At 61.6% G+C, this 15147-nt stretch overlaps 2 protein-coding genes across 8 annotated transcripts in view; one reads left to right on the forward strand and one right to left on the reverse strand.

Annotated features, from left to right (window-relative positions):
- Nucleotides 1-10589, forward strand: part of KCNAB2 (potassium voltage-gated channel subfamily A regulatory beta subunit 2) — an 89100-nt gene extending 78511 nt beyond the window's left edge. For all 5 annotated transcript variants that reach the window (XM_047791241.1, XM_047791242.1, XM_047791243.1 and 2 more), the window contains 6 exons: nucleotides 2337-2422; nucleotides 4065-4185; nucleotides 4450-4544; nucleotides 5376-5496; nucleotides 5823-5911; nucleotides 7832-10589. In XM_047791241.1, the coding sequence (XP_047647197.1) occupies nucleotides 2337-2422; nucleotides 4065-4185; nucleotides 4450-4544; nucleotides 5376-5496; nucleotides 5823-5911; nucleotides 7832-7921 (602 nt within the window). In that variant the 3' untranslated portion in view covers nucleotides 7922-10589. The remainder of the gene's footprint in view (nucleotides 1-2336; nucleotides 2423-4064; nucleotides 4186-4449; nucleotides 4545-5375; nucleotides 5497-5822; nucleotides 5912-7831) is intronic.
- The window catches only part of CHD5 (chromodomain helicase DNA binding protein 5), a 79156-nt gene continuing 65332 nt past the window's right edge, over nucleotides 1324-15147 (reverse strand). For 2 of the 3 annotated variants that reach the window (XM_047791237.1, XM_047791238.1), the window contains one exon: nucleotides 11163-14551. Coding sequence is in view for 2 of the 3 variants with exons in the window: in XM_047791238.1 (XP_047647194.1) it covers nucleotides 14492-14551 (60 nt within the window). In the remaining variant the exon portion in view is untranslated. Of the gene's footprint in view, nucleotides 2725-11162; nucleotides 14552-15147 lie in introns of those variants that run through there. The other variant, XM_047791236.1, reaches the window with a different exon arrangement.

A 15147-nucleotide genomic window follows, 5' to 3' on the forward strand; every position in this document is an offset into this window, starting at 1 on the left:
GCTGCCCCACCCCCCCGCTGCGCGTGGTGCTCCTGTCCCCTGGGCCGGCGGGCCACCTCCTGACCCTCTCAGCCCTTGCCCCGCATCTGGAGTGCTCCCTGGAAATGCAGTCATTTTCCTCCTGGGGGAACACCTACGTGAGCTGGGGAAACGCCGAGACGGGGGGCAGCCTCTGGCCATGCAGGGGTCTCTGCCAGGCCCCTAAGCTGAAGGCCCTGCACCCCCACCCCCAGGGCCAGCCTTGTTCTCCCTGAGAACTGAGCTGTGTTCCAGGATGGAAGGGCTCCTGCCTGCCAACTGGCTCTGCCACCTGACCCCTCCCATGTATTATTTGTGACGCGGCAGCAGATGCCATGGGTTTTTGGCAGCAGCTGGAAGGATTGGTCATCCTGCTTCTGTTCAACAACATTAAATATTGAGGTAGACAATTGCCCCTAATTGTCCCTGTTCCTGAGGCCACTGACCTCAGGCTGGGCCAGAAACGCAAATTCTCCTGTATGGGCTCCATGCCCGGCCTGCCCCTGCCTAGGACCCTCGAGGCACCCAGGAGCCTCTGTGCAGGACCCAGGCCCTCTCAGGCCAGCCCAGGCTGTCACAGGCTCCTGCCCTATCCGTCTTGGTCCCCAGGCTCCCGCTGGACTCCCCTCTCTGCACGGAAGGGGAGGAGTCAGGAGAGAGCTGCTCTCCAGGGAGCCAGGATGCCCAACGGGGGTGTCTGCTTCCCTCTCCCTGGGCATGTGGCCCTGCGCCTTGGCTGAAAGGAACTGGGCAGTGATGCTGCATGGTCACGGGCTCCCCCAGGAGGGTTTCTAAAGACTCCAACAAAGACGGCCAGGCTGGGAGCCTGGGCGCCAGGTTCCCATGTGGCCAGAGTCCTTTTCCTTGGACCCTCAACATTCCAGCCAGGAGCTGCCCTCCCTCCCATCGAGCCGTTAAAGTGGGGGCCCCGCTGGTGGCCCTAGGTTGGGGGGAGGGAGAGCCAGGTTCCCTGGGATGAGCGGAGATGAGCCTAGTCCCTGACCTTGGAAGGAAGGCGAGGGCAGGCTTGGCCCACAGGTGTGGAAGCCGAGGCGTGATATTTCAGGGGTCCTGGGCGAGCCCACCGAGACCACCACCCTAGAAGCCCCAGCCACCTTAACTTTCTACCGAAAGAGGGGATCTTGGCAAAGGGGCACTCAGGGACCCAGGATGGGTGGGAAGGGATGCCCCAAAACAGAGGTGCCGCTTTCTGCCAGAGAAGGTTCCCACCGGGCTTGGACCACTCCCCAATGGAGCTCTCGGAAGAGACCCCCATGGCCCCTCCTCCCCTCCACCCCCGCCATCTTCGGGGACCTCAGCCGCCCCATGTCAGAGGCCACTTCAGGAGAGATGGGGACTTTCAGGGGACAGGGTTTGTTCTTGGGAACACTTGTTCCTCAGCCATACTTCTGAGGTTGCCTTGAGCAGACGAACTTGCCAGCGCAGTCTGGAAGCTGAAGGTGATCTGACCAGGTAGCCCATCACCCCGCAAAGCTAGGAGACACTTGAAACTTGAGGCCAGGTTCCATTTCAAAAAAAACCTCAATATCCCCATGGAGCTGAAACAGCCTAGGGAGCAACTGGGACTTTTTTGATACTCAGCCACAGTGTAGATGGGGAGAAGTTCCCTTGCTGAATGCTGGGCGGGTCCAAGAAGCCGAGGCGTGGTCCAAACAGGGCTTTCCATGTCCACTGCCTGCTCATCTGGGTGTGAAGGGAGCTCCACCTTGAAGCCCCCACCCTCTGGGACAACCCAGGACTCCATACCTTTGTCCCTATAGATACCGTTGTCACCTCTCCATGTAATTCTCCAGACCCCAGTGAGAATTTGGAAGAGCCCCAAGTAGGAGACTAGATAGGGGCAAAAATTGTGTTTACTCCCCATTGCCGTCTGTCCTTCAGATCGTAACCTTAATCTGGAAGAGCAGGGTCCCCAATTCTTCCCAAAATTGCCAACCACCCCCCCATTCTAGAGTCTAGACTCACATTCTTTGATGTCACCCCATCCCTCTAACCTGCCATGGAAACATCTCAAGCCATCCATAACCCATTTTTCAAAGACTCCTTAAGACCTATAACTATTTCGGGACGTGGTTTTAAAGACCAGCTTCTTGGTTGGCAGCTCGCTTGTTTCTGTCGTCCCAGAAAACCCCTGCCACCCCCGACTCTGGAGCCAGGAAGCCCACTGCTTGCAAGCCGTCTTGGCAGCACCCTCTGTCCCCTCCCGGCGCCCGCCTGTATTTGCAGAATGTCCCCAGGCCGGGCCCCATGCTTCTGGCCGCCCCCTCCACCTGCGGTGTCCCCTTCTCTCATGACAGAGACGGTGCGCGCCATGACCCACGTCATCAACCAGGGGATGGCCATGTATTGGGGCACGTCGCGCTGGAGCTCCATGGAGATCATGGTACGCCGACCTCTTCGTGTGTGCGTCCGCAGGCTGGGCTCCCGGGCCCCCCTCTGAGCATGAAGACCCTCGGGGCTCTGGCAGACTCAGTGTCACGCAGATACCTGGGTGCTTGGGGGAGCGTCAGGAAGGTGCCATGTGACAATGAGGTCTGCAGGCCTTGCAGACTGGAGCCTTGGCTTGAGTCCCATCACTGCATGGCCACGGACTGATGGCTTCACCTCTCTGAGCTTCGGTTTCCCTGCCTGTAGAACAGGACTGCTGGGGCGACCTGCCCCGCAAGAGGCCGTTGTGAGGATTACCTGAGAGAACAGGTGTGATGCTCTTAGCTGAGGTCCTGGAGTTCAGCCAGCGCTCAGTATGGTGCCAGGGCCAGCTGAGCTCTCGCGATGTTCCCAGTGCCCTCGGACTTGAGGGCTTCGTGTGAACTAACTCCCATTTAATCCTCACAACACTGTGTGAGGTGAGTGCTGCTTTCATCCTGTTTTCAGATGTGGACACTGAGGCACAGAGAGGTTAAGTACATGCCCAGGGTCACACAGCTCAGAGCCTGGGCTTCCCCCTCACCAGCACTTTCAAGAAAGCGTCTCCTTTCCGTGTCATTTCCCTCCACGGGAGCCATCAGAAGCTGAGGGTGACAGATGTTTCATGACATTTCTGGGGTCTCCCAGAAGGGTCGGCAGGGTGGCTCCTCAGAGGCAGGCAAGGCAGCTGGTTGGTGGGGGGCAGGCAGGGGCCTGGGGACTATGTCTTTCAGGCTGAGCCCCTCACCCCTGCCTCCAGGCTTCGTCCCAGCCTCAGCCCTTCCCATGGCCCACCTCCCAGAATTTCCCAAGTCCTGACATCCTGGGGAAGGGGTTTCTCCTCTAGTGAGCCCCGATTTCTGATTCATTTTAAAAATATATTAAGTAAGTTTTTCATTTCCAGTTAAATACCACTCTAGAAGGCCACAGGATCAATCAGCCTTTGGTATTTGTGGCATTAATGATCAATTTGTCATTTTTCTGAAGCTGCCCAGGGCCAGCACAAAACACACTAAGCTCAGCATCTTATCCCCACTCTACAGATGTGAAAGCTGAGTCTCAGACCAAAGGGGAAAGGGCCTCTTGGGCTGGCAGATGGGCTTCCGGGAGCCCGAGCCCATCTGGTCTGCAGAGTGGAGGCCTTGAGCTCCAAGTCCCAGAACTGGGCTGAGGCCGGCCACTCCCTGCTCCTGACCGAGGGTTTTCTGCCACTGCCATCATCCTGGGTCCAGGCCCTAGAGTGACAATCATGTTAAAACAGTGGACATTGGGCAGGCACTGTCCTGAGGGCTGCCAGCACCGCTGGCTCATTTGACCCTCTTGAACAGATGGGGAACTGAGGCACGGAGGGGTGAGCCCCTTGCCCAAGACCACCTGGCCAGTAAGTGCCAGAACCCAAGCCTCACTCCTGAGTTGTGCTTTCCCCCCAAATCCCTTTAGCCTTGGGGTCCCGCAATGCACCCACTTTTCACGCCTCACAAAGAGGGCAGCCTAACAGGCTCCCAGGACGGCTTGGGGGTGGGGGCTGCCATCTCCTGGGGGTGCCTTTGTGTTTTCTCCCTGCTTTCAGGGAGGCCCCCCAGACCTGCTGACGGGCAGGGACCGCTCTCCTTCTACAGGAGGCCTACTCCGTGGCCCGGCAGTTCAACCTGATCCCGCCCATCTGCGAGCAGGCCGAGTACCACATGTTCCAGCGCGAGAAGGTGGAGGTGCAGCTGCCAGAGCTCTTCCACAAGATAGGTGGGCTCCCCTGTCCGGCCCCGCCCTCTCCCGGGCCCGCCCCTGCCTCGCCCAGCCCGGGCCCCGCCCTCGTCCTCGCCCCGCCCCTCTCCCGGCTCTCCCCTTCCATTCGCCCCACCCATCTCCCGGGCCCTCCCCCTACCTCGCTCCACCCCTGCCCCTTCTCTGGCCCCACCCTCTCCCTCTCCTCAACCCGTCCGGTTCCCCTCTCCCCGGCCCTCCTTGGGGTCCTGGGCCTGACCTTGTCTTCCTTTCCTCTCCCAGGAGTGGGCGCCATGACCTGGTCCCCTCTGGCCTGCGGCATCGTTTCTGGAAAGTATGACAGTGGCATCCCGCCCTACTCCAGAGCCTCCTTGAAGGTGAAGGAGCAGCTGGGCCAGGGGAGGGCACAGGGAGGGACAGGCATTTCGAGGGTTGGGCCCTCTGGACAGATGCCCCGGTGCTGGGCAGGACTTGTGCGGGGGGGGCTGCAGGCATGAGAACTTAGAGGCCCAGCTGTCCTGACCCCTCACCCCCCCCCCCCCCCCCGTATCTAGAAAGGCTGCCCACCTGTGGGACATCCCCTAGGGAAGAAGCCCCTCCCTCCCCAGGCCCCCTGGCCTCCACCCAGGTTCAGTGTGAACAGTCTGGGCTGGGTCCCCGAGGGCCATTTGAGATGCCTTCCCCCAGTGGTCAGTCCCACACTCTCTCTGGCCCATCCCGAGGCCTCTGGGCTGGGGGCTGCGGAGTTTCTTCACTGTCACTCAGAGGTCCCCATCCGGGACAAGACCGCCCCTCCCATCTCAGGCGCGGGGCCTCAGGATGACCTCCAGGCGGCAGGGTTTGGCGCCAAAGGAGCAGGCGGAGAAAGGCCAACCAGGCCAGGGCAGAGCCAGCACTGGCGCCCCCAGGGCCAGGTTCGAGGACAAGACAGCCCACCCCACCCGCTCCCCCCAACCACAGCAGGCCCCCCGGGGGCTCCCTGACCTGTGGACACACCTCCTGGGCTGCCAGGCCTCCTGGAGAAGGGAATGTCGTTTTGTCCACCTCCTTGTCCTCGTCAGGGGCCCAGCCTCAGCTCCACCACAGGACCTGGTTAGGCCAGGGTCAGGGCGTGCCACCTGGGCACAAATCATCCGCCATCTGCCCACAGAGGTCCCAGTGACCTGCCCTCACCTGCGGGCTGTGCTCTCTCCCCACCCCACAACCAGGGCTACCAGTGGCTGAAGGACAAGATCCTGAGTGAGGAGGGCCGGCGCCAGCAGGCCAAGCTGAAGGAGCTGCAGGCCATCGCCGAGCGCCTGGGCTGCACCCTCCCGCAGCTGGCCATAGGTAACAGGGCTGGGGACCGCTCCCCCAGGAAGACGTCAGGAGGCCTCGAGCACCTGGGCCACCCCCTCCCTCTGCCAGCCGTGGCTCCTGGGCTCCCGCATTCGTGGGGAGGGGATGGGCAGGGGTCCCTGAGCACCTGGGCCATCTCTCCACTGGGGATAATTGGTGCCAGGATGCCCCCAGCACTGCTGAGCCCCTGGCTTGCCAGGCGCCCTTAGCCCCCTGACCGGGAGGCTGGGATTCTCTGATCCCGTTGGGCTGGTCAGAAGCAGAGAGGGCTCTGCCGTGGGTGTTCTGCCCTCACCTCTGGTCTCGCTGCCCCCTAGCCTGGTGCCTGAGGAACGAGGGGGTCAGCTCCGTGCTCCTCGGTGCTTCCAGTGCAGACCAGCTGATGGAGAACATTGGAGCAATCCAGGTGAGTGGGGGCCACCGGGCGCCAGCCTCCCAGGCCCTGGGCAGAGCTCCAGGGCCCAGCCAGTCGTCTGTCCAGCACAGGAGTTCTCCTGTGGCACAGTGGGTTAAGGATCTGGCATTGTCACTGCAGCAGCTTGGGTCACTGCTGTGGCAGGGGTTCGATCTCTGGTCTCGGAATTTCCACATGCCGCACGCACAGCCAAAAAGAGAAAAAGATGCTCATCCATCCAGCATGTTCTCACTCAGAGAACATGCTGTGCCAGGCACTGTGCTAGGCACCTGGGCTGGGCTACATTTGTGAGCCACCGAAGGGCCCTGCTCTTAAAGAGCTGGCTTTCTAGCTGAAACAGACAGTAACCAAATGTGAGAAATAGGAGATTAGAATAATTGTCAGAGCGTGGTCAGCACGTTGGGAAAGAAACCCAGAGCAAGGCCAGTGGTGTCCAGCGGGGGTGGGGAGGGGGGAGCCAGCGGACCCAGGTTGAAGGGTGCTGCAGCGTAGGCTGGCTGAGAAAGTGACAGGTGGGAGGGCTTAAAGGATGAGATACTCCGGGAAGAATGTTCCAGGCTGATGCAATAGCACAAAGTGGGCCAGAGCCCAGAGGGCCTGGAACGAGGTGTGGCAGGAGATGTGCTCGGCCTGTGGGCAGGTCTGGGGGGCACGGCTCGCCCACTAAGGACTTCGGTGGTGGCTGAGTGAGCTGTGAGCTAGGGGAGGTTTTGCACAGGCTTCCTCTGGCCAGGCCTTCTGGAAAACGAAAGCAGCGTGGCCCCTTCTATTCCTCACTGGAGCCACATGAAGTGGGGGCAAGATGGGCCTCGGAGAGGTGACCTCTCTCCAAAAACCAACCCCGTCATCACTTCGGGGGCAGGAATTTTCAGGGTTTTTTTGTTTGGGGGGTTTTATGGCCACACCCGCAGCATATAGAAGTTTCTGGCCTAGGGGTTGAATCCGAGCCATGGCTGTGGCAACGCTGGATCTTTTAACCCACTGTACCAGGCCAGGGATGGAACCCACACCTCTGCAGCGACCTGAGCTGCTGCAGTCGGGTTCTTAACCCACTGTGCCACAGCAGGAACTCCAGGGGCAGGAGTTTTTAAGGGGGAATTTCAGGAGCGCTTTGGGGTGGAGGGAGGTCTGGGTGCAGAATAGCACGTGGTTAGTTAGGACAGTCCTCCTGAAGCTGGTCACACGGTGACCTGATCAGCCTCACCTTGGCTGTTTGAAGTACAGTGAATCCTGGACTCCAGGGTCGCATGACTCCCGTTTCCTTGAGTCCAGTGCTCGGAATTGTGCGACACAGAGCAGCTTATGTCCCGGCTGCAGTCGGACCATCCCCTCCTTAACTTCTTCCACCTGATGGGGGTCTCAGTCTCTGCACAACAGCTCCAAGGATGTGGCTCAGAAACTTTTTTTTTTTTTGTCCTTTGCCTTTTTAGGGCCACACCCGCGGCATAGGGAGGTTCCCAGGCTAGGGGTCTAATAGGAGCTGTAGCCGGCTGGCCTACACCAGCTCCAAGCCGCGTCTGTGACCTACACCACAGCTCACGGCAACGCCGGATCCTTAACCCACTGAGCAAGGCCAGGGATCGAACCAGCCACCTCATGGTTCCTAGTCGGATTCGTTAACCACTGAGCCACGATGGGAACTCCGTCCCTGACTTTGCTTGATGGCTAAACTATTGTGATTTTGTCCTGTTAGACTACTTTCCTTGTTTTTGCATTTTCTCACTTCTCCAATTAAGGTTATATTCTTTGGCTAAAATATTTCTACAGACAGAGGCGGGCGGAGGACATGGAGGTGGGGGGAATCTGTCCCTGGAAGGCCCCATAGGGTGCTGTTCTGTGACACCCCCGCCTCGTCCGCAGGCCGGGCCTGACTCAGGGCGGATGCTGACTAGCTCCCGTCTTCACACACAGGTTCTTCCAAAACTGTCGTCTTCCACTATCCACGAGATCGATAGTATTTTGGGCAATAAACCCTACAGCAAAAAGGACTACAGATCCTAAGAAGCCCCACCACCACCACCCTGGCCATTCGCCTGGACAGTTTCGTTCCCCTCCTAGTCTCTGTTCGCTCGCTTAAGCTGTCTTGAAGCCAAGTCAAGAGTCTGGTTTGCAGCAAAAACAAAACAACGCACCAAAACAATAGGAAAAAAAATCTCAGAAGTCGCTGCCACATGCCACCCGCTGCTTTGCAGGACCCACGTCCAATCGTGCTGGGGAGTCAGCATTGACTTGAAGGCGTTCGAACGGTCCCACCCAAGCCCGCCGCCTCTGCTCACCCTCCACCGAGAAACCGCCACATTTTCTCCGGGCCACGGGCCGCCCGTCTCGGAGACTCAAGTTCAGGCCAGGCCGAGGCCAGCTGGGGCCCCAGGGGACAGGCAGAGCTGGCCACTCCTCTGCCCAGAACCCCACCTGGTGTGGGGGAGGGGAAGCAGATCTGGCTCCTCCCATGGCCCCTCGGCCCTGCTCTGGCCAAGGGCTCCGGGTCCTTTGTGTGGGGACTGACCTCCAATCCTGCCCCCCTCCTCCTCCAACACCTGCCCCAGCAGGTCTCAAGGGGCCTTCCGAACTGTCCCTTGACCCCCCCCCCGACCCCGACCCTTGCTGGCAGGGGCAGGGATCCAGGGGGATTCACTCCACAGTTTGGGACCCCCCCGAAGATCTGGAGGTCTGATTTCAAGGTCATCGCCCTGCTGGCTTCCTCCTCGCACACACTTGATGAGCCTGATGCGGGAGCAGCCTGGAGCGCTAGGGAAGCACCTGGGGATAAGGTCCCAGGTCCCCAAAGGCCCCGCCTGCCCTCCCCGCCAGGTGCTCAGTCCTTGCCCCAGGAGGCCCCAGGGTCCTGCGTGCTCAGCTGGACCGTAGCTGCTGATTTCACAGCAGGTGGTCAGCCTCTGCTCTGCCCCGGGTGGTGGGCTTGGGGTCTCCAGAGAGAACAGGCCTAGACCCTTTCAGTGAGGAGGGTCCCTGGGGTTTTCTGTGCTGTGTGCCCAGGAGCTGGGGACGTGAACACCCGGCAGCAGCAGCCCCCAAAATCTAGGAAAAGACCCCTGGGGCGCCTCTCCCTGGAGTGGTGTCCCCTAGAGACCTCAGAGCAGGTGGGATGAGGTGCTGTGTCTGGGGTGCTCAGAGCTTGTTAGCGGGCAGATGGGCAGCAGTGCTGCCCCCAGAACACCCTAGGCGCCCCGTGAAGATGCAAGGGTGGCTGGGGTTGGTCGTTCTTTTCCATATGCCCCTCCAGCCTAGAACAGCCTGGGGACCAGGAGAGAAGGCAGCATCCTCAGAACTGTCAGCCCCTTTGCAGCCCAGCCCCGAGTGGCTGTGATGGGGCAGGAGAGGGGGTGGCCTGCAGCCAGGAGACCCGGCCCCCGTGGCCCTGAGCAGCACCCCATCCTTTGCTGGCTGCGGGGGAACAGGTGCCCCAGCCCACAGTGTAGGGGGCTTGTGTGTCCCCTCCTCCGGACACACCCCCACCCCACCCCTGGGTGGTCACTGCCTGTCCTGCTTTGCCCTTCAGAGAGGCTTCTCCGTGCCATTCTCAGAGGGCCTGCCATCCATCCTGGCTGTGAACCGGTTTTAAGAAAGCTACAAGGTCCGGGGAAGCGGCTTCCTGACCTTTGTGCTGACCTGGAGTCTAGAACCTTCTCCCTCCTTGTGGACCAGACCCCTGCAAGCATCCCCCTTGGGTGTGGGGGAGGGGCAAGCCTATCCTGGGGGAGTCCCCAGCCACTTCCCACCATCACGGGATAAGGGTCTGGCTCCCAGGACAGGACGCTGCAGGGGGGCAGCTTTCACCCCAGGCCCACCCAGGCGGGGCCCACGTGCTCTGGGCCGGGCAGTCCCAGAGCGAGTGGCTGGGCCCCGTCCACACTGCAGCGACCCTGCCTGCCCACCGCTGGAAGAGGGGCCAGGGCTGCCGCCACCCCCACTCCCCAGGCACCACCATGAGCCACACAGGAGAAGGCCGAGCCCCTATTGTCTGTAATTCCCAAACGGAGGGAGATGAGGGCTGTCAGGGTTAAGCTCGGCCAAGGCCGAAATGCCCAGCACCAAGACTGGAGTGGCTTCCTGGGCCTGGGGCACCCTCCACAGCCTCGTTCTGCATCCCCCCACCCGCACCCTGTAAGTGGGTGTGAAGAGATGGTGCCCCACTTCCTGGGGGAGGGACCCCCAACTTAGGGGGGGCGGGGGAGGGGGGGCCAGGGTAGTCAGAGCCTGGAGCTGGACAGAGGCAGGCCCTGGAGGGGCAGCCTGGGTTCGAAGCCCCCTGGAGCCCTAGCTGCCTGCCCTTGGCTTCTCACCCTCCCCTTAAAGGAGTCTACTGCAGGGGTCCGGCTGGGAGTGTCACACAGAAAGTGGGCCTGATCTGGGGGGGACCAGTCTTCCTTGCTCAAGACCCAGGAGCCTCCACGGTTCCTCATCCCAAATCAGTGGCATAGTTGAGGGCCAAGGACAACAGCGGGGCTGGCTCCGTCTTCTCTCCTCTCCCGTGTAAATAACGTGTTATTTTTCTCTCCCCTTTTTTTTAACAACCCCGGTCTCTCAGCTACCGCATCCCCCCATAGGCAGGTGCCCTCCGCCTTGCGCTTCAGATGCCGCTCAGCAGACACACAGCACCGTATTTATGGAATGACAAAATAAAGCCTAGCCCGTCGGGGTCCGCTCCTTTCCGCCCCTCCTTTGCCGGGCATTTGGCGTCCAGGCCGGGCTAAGGGCAGTGGGGGGATGGGGAGGAAGCAGCCACTTGCAGAGCCCAGCACACTGGGGCCCCCAAATCCTGAGCCTGGGGTCAAGAGTTGCTGGGAGAAATGGGCCCTTGGGAAAGGCAAAGCCCAGGCACCAGACCCCCCCCCCATCTCTTCCAAATGATTTGAGGATGGAGGTGCCCACCACCAACACACACATTCTCTGATGTCACCACAGGTTGCTGGGAAGCTGCTGCACCCTCTGGGGATGGAACTCAGGGTCCAGCGAGCCCTGCACACTATCCCTGGGAGCTGGGTGCTCCTCTGAGCAATGGTGTCTGTTTCAGGGTGCAGGTGGGAGGGGCAGGCACCACCCTTCCACACCCTTTGGGGGGCTGACCCCCACTTCCCAGTGAGACGCTCCACCTCCTGGGGCCACATCTGCTCAGGTGAGAGGTGACCTCAGTTGACTCCCCATCCCCCCAGATCCCTCCCCAGCCCCCAGCCCCCACCCCCATCCCTGATGAGCGAAAGGTTGGGAAAACACCCCCTGATTCAATCCTTTCCCAAAGGATTTATTAAAACACAGAAAACCAAGACACACACACAGAATACAAAGTAAAAGGGATGGTGTCGGTTACCGTCTGTTGAGCCTCCCACATCCTCCCAGGGGGCCGGACAGGTCACCTCTCACGGGGCCTCAGCTTCCAGCTCCAGCTCCCCGGCTGGGACCCTCCCAACTCACCAAGCCTGGGGCTGTCCCCAGCGAGGGGCTCTCAGCTGGGCCAGACACCAGCCTGGGTGGGGGTCTGCCCCCCCCCATCCTCCCGTGCTCGATGCAGGAGGGCGGGACCCTCCCCGCACCCCAAGCACAGAGCAGCCACAGGAGACTCGGGCTCCCATCTCAGTTTCAGGGGTTCAGGACACACACACACCCAACGGGCCCTTTCTGGGTTATCGCATCTAAAAAAATACTTTGTTTAAAAAAAATCTGAAAACTAAGAAAAAAATCCCAAAACACAAGCCAATGACTTTGGGCTGATGCACCACGACCTGTAAACTTCCAGAAATATAAAATGGGGCGGGAGCCAGCTTCCCCCACGGACACAGTGGTCAGCATAGGGCAGTGGCAGGTGGGGGGAGGGGTGCCAGGCCAAGACCCCAGGCCCCACCTCCCACCCAAACTCCTTCCTGCCACCCCGCTCTGGGAACACTCACAGGTCCCCGAGCCCACCCACCACACGACCCCCCGGCCCAACTTCCCTGGGACCCGACACCCAGGAGCAAGGGCTACAGGTGTCCCTGGAGCAAGACCCGGCTGGCCCCAGACCTGGGCCGGGAGTCCCCAGGGGAGCCTGGGAAGGGACCCCCCACAAGCAGGAGGGCGGGCGCCTGCACCAGCCGTGGGCACCAGCAGGGCAGGACCACACTTGCAGAAAGCAAAGGGGCTTCTGCAGGCGGCCTGCAGGACAGGTCTCCTCCCAGGGGTCTCAGGACTTCAGTGGCAGGCAGGCGTGTGTGAGGGACGCCCCCAGACATAGTCCCACCCCCCAAACTCCCCTGGTCCCCTGGGAGCCAGCAGCAGGCGGTGGTTTCCGAGACTGCGGCCCAAAAGTGGTTCAACAGAAAGCCTACGCGGCACTGGTCTAAACAATAAGGTGGCGGGAAATAAAAATACGGGCTGGCACTTTGGGATTCTGTTGCCACAGGACGACCCTCGTTCTGCCAGCAGCAAAAACCCAACGCAGCTTGAAGATGCCAAAGACAGTGGATGCCCCGCTCCCCCCTCCACCACCACCACAACTTCCGGCAAGAGAGACGTGCTAAACCAAGAACACATTCTCAGGATCCTTTTCCCTCTCCATCCAGTCAACCAGAAACCCGCTCCCCAGCCTCCCAGGTGCTGGCCGTGGGAAGCTGAGCCCTTCCTGGACCAGGCAGTGCCAGGGGCCCGGCCAGCCGTGAGTGGGTGCCCAGCTCCGGCTGGTGGAGAAGAAGGGCAGAGAGCGGCCTGGCGAGGCCTGGGAAGGGGCAGGCAGAGGGACAGAGGGAAGCTTCCTAGGGAGCGAGGGTGGGTGGGGGGAACTGCCGCCCTCAGAAAGGGGCAGTGAGACGCAGACTCCTGTCCTGCATCATGACGCCTTCCGACCGGAGGCTCAGGAACCGTCCGCTGTGTCCCCACAAGGCCAGCCTCAGGGCTGGCCCCCTGTCTAGGAGGGGAGAGTCCCAGGGCCCTGGGTGGGGGGTCGTGGTGGTCACCCTGCCCGTGGCCTCAGCCAGGAGCCTTTGCAAGGAGGCGGGGACTAGAGGACCACACGTGCGCGCACAGCCCTGGATGAACCTCAGGGGACAGGAATGACCCTGCCCCGCCCAGAGGGCAAGGTTAGCTGCTGCCACACGGGTGTCCTAGACACCTGTGTGCCGCGTGCTGGCGGCCCTCCACGCTGCCCAGGGTCAGGCGGCCTTGGGGGTCCAGCCCTCCAGGGGTTCAAGGAGAGCCATTTACAGATGAGGACATCTGGGCTCCGGGAGGGCTGGCCAATCGCCCTGTGTCGGCAAGACACCCCCAAATCCTGTCCTGGCCCTCCTCTCCCTCAGACAGGATTCTGTCCCCAGAATCCAAGCCAAGAAGGCCCCTCTCTGCTCACGGCTCAGAAATCCCTTCCAGGCCGAGGTTGGGCCAGACAGAGGGAGCATCGGACACAGGGGGCCCAGGGCCCTGACAGCCCCAGGGGGGTGGGTGGGTGGGGGTGGAGGGCAGGTTTCCAGCGGGTGTTCCTAGCAGGAAACAAGGCAGGAAGGCGGGAGGGGACTTCAGGTGGATCCCGTGCCTCCAAGCAGAGCTTCCTCCAAACCATCAGAGAACACAGCCAGGACAGCAGTGACCCTGCCCCCCAGCCACAAGTGCTGGCATCGAGGCCCCTCCAGGGACAGGACAGGGAGGGATCAGTCCAGGCTCCAGGGGGTGGCCTGCTCCCTCCAGGTCTGCAGCCAAGAGACAGTGCGGGGAACATGTACTGGAGGTGGGGGTGATGAGCCTCCCAGGGCACAGAGTAGGACCAGGCGCTCCTGGCCCCTGTCCATGCGGCTGTGACCCTCCCTGCTGGGAGGCAGGCCACACCCGGCAGAGGGCCAGCCCCTTCCCGCAGAAGCCCTGGGACAAAGGTTCCGGTGGCCCCTAGGCCGACACACGCGGGCCCTTCCCCTCCCTCCCCGAGCACATGCTGTGACCGGTCACGCAGGTCCCTCCACTGGGGACAACAGTCTGGCCTGTGAGACACGCTGGGCCAGGGACAGACACCTGCTGACACCCCCATGGAGACAGGGCACACCTGGCCATCTCCAGCCCTGCAGGAAAGGGGCAGAACAAGAGGCCTGGCCTGACCTGGGCACTAGCCAGGTCTCTGCCCTCAGGCCAAGCACCTCCCCAGTCCTGACCCACTTGGCACTGGGGACCCAGGGTCGGAGCCCGGCAGTCACACCGAGGGCGCCCAGGGCGGGCGCTGCGTCCTCCCCAGCTGGGCCGAGTCTGTGGACAGTGGCGGGGCTGGCAGGAGCTTCCCGTCCAGTCTGGAGCCCATGGACAGAGGGGGCGGAAGTGCTGCTGGTCAGACTCCTCCACATGCCACGCAACTTTTATCAAGACAAACCCAGGCAAGTCTTCAACAGGAAAGTGCAGAAGACGAACAAAGGAAGGAAATCTCTAGAAGGTCGTCCTGGCAGAGGCGGCCGAGGCCGCGTCCCGGTGGGGTGTGGGGTGACGCCGTGCGGAACACTTGGATTGGGATTGGGTGGCACTTCTGGGTCGGGCCCAGCCAGGCTGGGCCTCGTCCCCGCATGATGGCATCCCTCGGTTTCCCTTTCTGTCCTCGGTGGCTTGGCTCTAGAAAGGCGGCAGCTTTTCTCTCCTGTGGGGGTCGGGCAGGGGCCCCGGCAGGTGCGGCTGCAAGAAGCCGTCACGGGTCACATAGAGAGGTGTTCCGGTCCTCACGGAGCGGCACCCGACCCCACCTGTTCCAGTCACCTGCGACCAGAGGGGCTCCCTTGCCCAGACCTTGCAGCCTCGGCCACAGCCAGAGTGCAGAAAGCAGCGGCCCCAAGGGGTGGCCAGCCTGGCGACTGTCCCACCCACACCTCCACCTGAAGCAGTGGCTGGGTTTTTTTGGTTTGTTTTGGTTTTGTCTGTGGCCGCACCCACAGCATGCAGACATTCCCGGGGCAGGAACTGAACCCAACCCACAGGTCACTGCTGAAGCAGCGGTTCTGATGGGGACAGACGGCACAGTGGGGCTGTCAGCCAGGGGGAGGAGGCCAGGGCAGACTGGGGGCTTCTTGGGAATAAGCCCCTCTCCCAGCCAGTAACACGCACCCCTCCCACACCCCAAGCCACCCTCCTGGTCCTTGGTCCCGAGCAGGGAGCAGGGGTGGGGAGACAGAGAGGCGATTTCCTGGGGCCACCCACCACCCAGCAGGAAAGCGCAGGTAGGACAGTGAGGACAAGGTTCCGGGCTGGGGGCGAGGTCCCTGAGTCCCTGCCAC

The sequence above is a fragment of the Phacochoerus africanus genome, chromosome 8, assembly GCF_016906955.1.
Source record: "Phacochoerus africanus isolate WHEZ1 chromosome 8, ROS_Pafr_v1, whole genome shotgun sequence".
Taxonomy (NCBI): Eukaryota; Metazoa; Chordata; class Mammalia; order Artiodactyla; family Suidae; genus Phacochoerus; species Phacochoerus africanus.